The 6,112-nt window shown below is 44.0% G+C and overlaps 1 protein-coding gene across 1 annotated transcript in view; it reads left to right on the forward strand.

The window, feature by feature from the left end:
• Positions 1 to 6,112, forward strand: part of Atp6v1c1 (ATPase H+ transporting V1 subunit C1) — a 32,752-nt gene that overhangs the window by 21,081 nt on the left and 5,559 nt on the right. The window contains exons 8-9 of the mRNA XM_031358114.1: positions 1,418 to 1,486; positions 5,909 to 6,001. Coding sequence (XP_031213974.1) covers positions 1,418 to 1,486; positions 5,909 to 6,001 — 162 coding nt within the window. The remainder of the gene's footprint in view (positions 1 to 1,417; positions 1,487 to 5,908; positions 6,002 to 6,112) is intronic.

Consider the following 6,112-nt stretch of genomic DNA (forward strand, 5'->3'; position numbering starts at 1 on the left):
ATTGATTGTTAGAGCTGAAACAGCCACAGAATCTGTAAAGTGGTTAAATAAAAAAATAATTCTGTTTGCTAACACAAATGCGCATAGTTTGCTGACCTTTGGGTTTAATAACCAACCCTTCTTCCTTTGACTTCTGTATGAATATTTGCTCATGTGTAGTTTTGGAGAGTCTGGAAAGAGTAGACCGGAGTGAGTGAGTGGCTTGCAAAGTGTGACACATGCCTTTAATCCCAGCGCTGGGCAGACTGAGGCTGTACAAGAGATTCCAGGCCAGCCAGATACATAGTAAGACCCTGTCTCAAAACAAGGGCAAAAAAGCCTATGTTGGAGAGACACATTTAGTGCCTCAGGTCTGACATCTCTGGGGATTCTAAGCTGAGACAGGCTACATTGCCTTTTCAGAATTATCACTGCATGAAGCCTGCCTTCTTTGTTCTGTATTTAATCTGGTTATGGAATTGGGAGTAAAAGAGAAACACTGGCTCCTGAAGGAGCTCGGAGAGGAATGTTGGGGACTCAGTCTCCCTAATGTTACCTGATTGGAGCATTTCTCCTCTTTTAGAGTGTAGGCTTTTGGATTTTTCTGTTTTTTAGGGCCGTCCTTGAACTGGCACTGTGGTCTGGCTGGCTTAGGGCTTGTCCTGCTTCTGCCTTCACTTCCCAAGCACTGAGTCACAGGCACACATCTGTCACTATGCCCAGGGGGCAAAGCTTTGCTTCTTGCTCTCCTTGCACAGTTGTTCCCTGGAACATTGGAACATGATATTTATTTTAAAATGCTGTTATATTTGCCCATATTTTTCTTACTTAGCTTTATTTAAAAATTGTATTGAGAAATTCAGCGTTTTGTACCTTAAGATGTAAACAAGACCCCCTGTAGATCATTTTACATAATAAATTACCTGTCTCTACCAACCTTTACTGTAAATCACACATAGTTGTCTCTCCACACCCCCAAAGCCTTTCCAGAAAGCTGTCGCACAATATTCTGAGGCAGTGTCTTTTTATTGTTACTGTGTCCTAGCCGCTTCCTGGGGTACGCCCTACTTTCTGTAAATAGGGTTTTAGCCAGCCTTTTGTAATGGCTGCCAAATGGTAGTAATTTCCCATGGCCTCTTCTGTTTTTTAAATGAGATATAAGTTAATGTTTTCCAGTCATGCAGTTTAAAAATAATGTAGAATCTGTACAGTGCTTTGCCACCTTAACAAGCCAGGCTGTGCCTCTGTTGCGACAGTCCCTGGCTGTGAGGGAGGCCGTGTTTGTGAGGCGCCCTCAGTAGGAGACTGATGTTTTGCTGCACATATGATATGCTTTATTGGAGCCACATTTCCCATGTGTCTCATGTTTTCTCTTCCTGGACATGGCAGAAGTGGGCCTTGTCTACCCTTCCTGATGTTTATTGCGTCTTTTCTGCAGGTTGAACCACAACGACTGGATTAAGCAGTATGAAACGCTCGCAGAAATGGTAGTACCAAGGTCGAGCAAGTAAGTAGCCATCTTGCAACAGTGCTTTGTTTCCTAGAAGAACAGCTTGTGGGATTAGGAAATCTCTTTGTGGTCTGTGTTTCCTTTGCAATAAATCTGTAATTTTAGAGCCATCGTTTTTACTTCATAAATTGTCAACTCTAGTTTTCATTATTTCAGATCTAGAAGGGACTAGCATACCTGGTTAGACCCCTCATTTTCATAGATGGAGATGTGAGAACAGTGAGATGAGGTTGTTTGCCCAGAGTCACACTTACCAGGAAGATGATGGCAGGGCTAGGACCAGGACCAGAGCTAGCTATGGGCTTGAGGACCAGGGCCCAAGGCCAGGGCCAGGGCCAGCCATGGGCTTGAGGACCAGGGCCAGCCATGGCTGGCATGGGCTTGAGGACCAGGGCCAGCCATGGCTTGAGGACCAGGGCCAGCCATGGGCTTGAGGACCAGGGCCAGCCATAGGGCTTCTTGCTGCCTCCTTGAAGCTTCCATCCGCTGTGGTTGTGTCTCCTCTAGGAACTAAGTCTTCATTTACCTAGCAAAGGAGTCACATCAGGCAGCTCCTGCAACGTTGTGTGAACCTTCAGATTTTATTTGAGCAAATGATGAGGCCAGATCTACATATTCTTTAAAAAGCAACAGAATGCTTGCCTTTGAGTTATGAGTTTAATGTGCATTGTCTATTTGCTAGTTAGAGCAGTGCTGGGAGGCAGTTTAGCCAGCTAGTTTCTCTATAGGATAGGAGGCCATGTTTAAGTGGTGTAAAAGCACATGGTTTCCAGTGCCCAGTGGCAAGGCAAGGCAGGGCTGACAGTGGTTTTGTAGTTTGTAATCTATATCATCAGTCTGTGGCCAGTTACTGCTGCATGAGGTACCTTATTAAAGAACGTATCAAAGACAGTGAGGAAGTGAACTTAGTAAGATCAGGCCAGAAGTACTTTCTTTTCCAGTTCATTGTGTCATCTGGGCTGTCAATCCTGACCAGTAGGAGCTTCTCTATAGCATTTGAGCTCAGAGATCAACACCCTCAGTGTTCTAACCCTAACCCTAACCCTAACCCTAACCCTAACTCTGACCTTAACCCAGGAGGAGGGTGAGGCTCAGTGCACAGTGTCCTCTTGTGGAAGACATACAGAAGTCAGGCTTCAGGGTTGGGTGAGGTACTGTATAGGTCAGGTAATAAGCTCTGATTTTTGAAAGGACTTTGTACTATATCAGAGGGTTAGATTGTTTGCTAATCATTTTAACCCTTTAAAGGAAGGATAGTAAAATCCAGACAGGACTTGTCCTAAGCCCCACCTCAGAGTGGAAAGTGCATTTGGCATCAGTGTCCATGGAGAAATAGAGCTAGCCAAGTAGCAACGGGAAGAACATCCAGTTCACACAAGCCAGCTAGGCCTTCAGGGCACTGCCCTGGCACCCACTATTCAGGAAATGGCTCTGTGGCTTGATGAAGATTTTTGGCTTGTAGTTAACATTTTCCTTTTTGTGTGTATAGTGTTGGGGGTCAAACCCAAAACTTGGCACATGCTAGGCAAGTAGTCTACTCCAAGCCTCATCTTGGTTAACTAACATTTTAATTACCTTGAGGTAGTCATTGTTTCAAACCTTTACTCAAATTAAGTCAATTAGATATGGATAGTAGGATTGGAGAGATGGCTCAGTGGTTAAGAACATTGCCTGCTCTTCCAGAGGACCTATGTTCAATTCCCAGCGCCCACATAGCAGCTCCTTGCTGCCTATAATTCCAGTTTCAGATACCATCACACAAAACATTCACACAGGCAAAACACCATTGCATGTGAAGTAAAAACAAACAAACAAACAAACAAACAAATAAATAAAAACAATATGAATAGTAGTGGAGTTAGAGTTGGCTTAGCAGTTAAGAGCATTGGTTCTTCTTGCAGAGGTTTGGTTCCTGCACCTACATGGTAACTCACAATCACTTGTAACTTAAGTTACTGTGGATTTGTCTCTCTTCTGACCTCCAATGGCACCATGCACAGACATATATGTAGGCAAACACAAGTACTCAAAATAAAAATAAATATTAAAAAAATAGATAGTGTCACTTGATATCTGCCTGCCAGCCCGCCCTCCTTCTCTCCCTTTCCTGTATTCCTCCTTCCTTCCCTCACTTTTTATTTTTATTGAGACAGTTTCTCATGTAGCCCAGGCTAGCCTGAACTCTTAATTTGCCTGTCTCTGTCTTTCAAGGGCTATATGTTCCATCAGGCCAAGCTGGACATATATGTAGCCAGGTCTGGCTTGGGACTCATAATCCTTTCAACTCTGCCTCCCAGGTGCTGAGTAATACCATCTTACCTAGATAGTGCATAAGAAGTGTGAACCATCTTACCTAGATAGTGCATAAGTGTGCACCATCTTACCTAGATAGTGTGTACGTGTGTATCATCTTACCTAGATTTTGGGTTCCTTTTGAGAAAGATTCTCTCTCTCTAGTGCAGGCTAGCTTAAAATTCACTCTGTAGCCCAGGCTGGCCTTGAATTCCTAGTGATTATCTTGTCTGAGCTTCCCAAGGGTTGGGATTATGGGTATGATCCATCACATCCAGGTTTATTTGTTTTTAATTAATATTCTTAATTTTGAAGGATTCTTTTATGAGTGTTTTATCTATGTGTGTGTGTGTATGTGTACGTGTGTACCATGTGCATGCCTTTTGCCCAGGGATGTCAAAGAAGGCATTGGCTCCCCTGAAACTGTAGTTATGAATCTGGGAAGCCAACCTCAGCCTGCTCTTAACTGCTGAGCCATCTCTCACTGTCCACCTGAGTTTGAAAGGCACTAGGAACAAGAATTGAGTGATCATTTCCTAGGGCGGCTTAGAAAAAGAAGTGTGAGTGTTCTGATGAGTCAAGAGCATTTGAATTCCTCTGCATTTCACTGATGATGGGGTGAGGCCCTTGAGGTGTCTTCCTGTCCTGTGGAGGTGGCTGATTGGTCAAGAGCCAGAGCAGATTTAGTTCTTTTTTTTTTTTTTTTTTTTTTTTTTTTTTTTTTTTTTTTTTTTTTTTTTTTTTTTTTTGAGACAGGGTTTCTCTGTGTGGCCCTGGCTGTCCTGGAACTCACTCTGTAGACCAGTCTGGCCTTGAACTCAGAAATCTGCCTGCCTCTGCCTCCCAAGTGCTGGGATTAAAGGAGTGTGCTACCACTGCCTGGCGCAGATTTCTTAAAGCCAGCCTTTAGGTGAGCTCTGTAGTTAGCACCTGGATTTCCTGGACGAATGAGGAGTTCACTAGACTTCTGGGAAAAATGAAACTCAAAATACTTTGTCTAATTTTATTTTATTTTTTTAAAGAAAGCATTTAAATTCCTCAAGTACCCCGTTAGTTTCATCAGTCTTACTTCTGGTTTTAGAATTACCACATTGTAAATAAATAATACAGGCTGGAGAGATGGCTCAGTGGTTAGGAGAGGACTTGGGCTCTGTGACAGGCACCCACTCTGAGTGGCTCACAATGGTCTGTAGCTCCAGCTCTACTGCACTGAACAGCTTCCTCAGGCATGAACAGCTTCCTCAGGCACGCAGGGGCGTGTACATGCAGCCCTCCCCCAAACAAACCAGACCCCTAAACATAAAAAGAAAAACTACAAAAGCAAATGACACAAAGTGCCTTGAGAGGGCGGGTGCTTGGAGATGCTTTGTGGTCGTGGGCCTGTGCAAGCCAGCTTACACACACGAAAATGGAGATTTTGTGTGTGCATCACTTATACTTTTATTTTACAAAACCACAAATTAAACATTAGAACATGCCCAGTATATGAACAGTGAAAGAGTTCCACACCTCAGTCACAACCCCATTATGGGGGCCGTGGCTGTTGAAAACATTGTGTTTAGCTTTGCAGACCTTGTTGCCTGAGAGTCTCCTCATGAAGAGAGTCAGATTCCTGTTGTGTGAGCCATGCAGTCCACCCTTCCCAAGGCGGCCTGCGCTCCTCAGGGCATTGCAGGTCTCAGTGGCTGGAAGTTGTGTACTCACCAACTAGAGCCTAGACACATAGAAGTGTGCTCATTCAGAGCTGGGAAGGTCTGATTGGGGGTGTGGTGAGCGGGAAGACAGGAGTTGGTAGCAGTCTAGAGCGGTTGAGGCAGCCCTGGTGGGCTGGCTGGATTGGACTGGAGAGAAGAATAGTCTGTGAGACAAGACGCCACAGTTCGACCAACCAGACTACTGCTAGAAATTAAACAGCATGCTCGAGCATGTGGCTTCCCTTAGTGAGCAGATCATTTGTTAGCTAGTAAGTAAGTAGAGGGTGTGAAGGCATCTGAAGCAGAGACTGTCAGGAATGCCCATTGTCTTTCCTGTTGGAGGTGGTGCAGGAGAAGTGAGGGTTCCTTCCCATCTTCCTGTTTCTGAATTCCACAGTAAGTATAGAGCCTAAAATGACTTTTCCCCCTTTAGTGTTCTTTCAGAGGACCAAGACAGTTATCTTTGTAACGTCACCTTGTTTAGAAAAGCAGTTGATGATTTCAGACACAAAGCCAGAGAAAACAAGTAAGTCTGTATGTCTGTCTGTCTGATGTATATACAAATATACACACACATATAAATAATTATTGGCTATATATGTTGTAGACAAATTTGGTTTTCCCTCCACATTTAGGT

Source organism: Mastomys coucha, unplaced genomic scaffold (assembly GCF_008632895.1).
Source record: "Mastomys coucha isolate ucsf_1 unplaced genomic scaffold, UCSF_Mcou_1 pScaffold7, whole genome shotgun sequence".
NCBI lineage: Eukaryota > Metazoa > Chordata > Mammalia > Rodentia > Muridae > Mastomys > Mastomys coucha.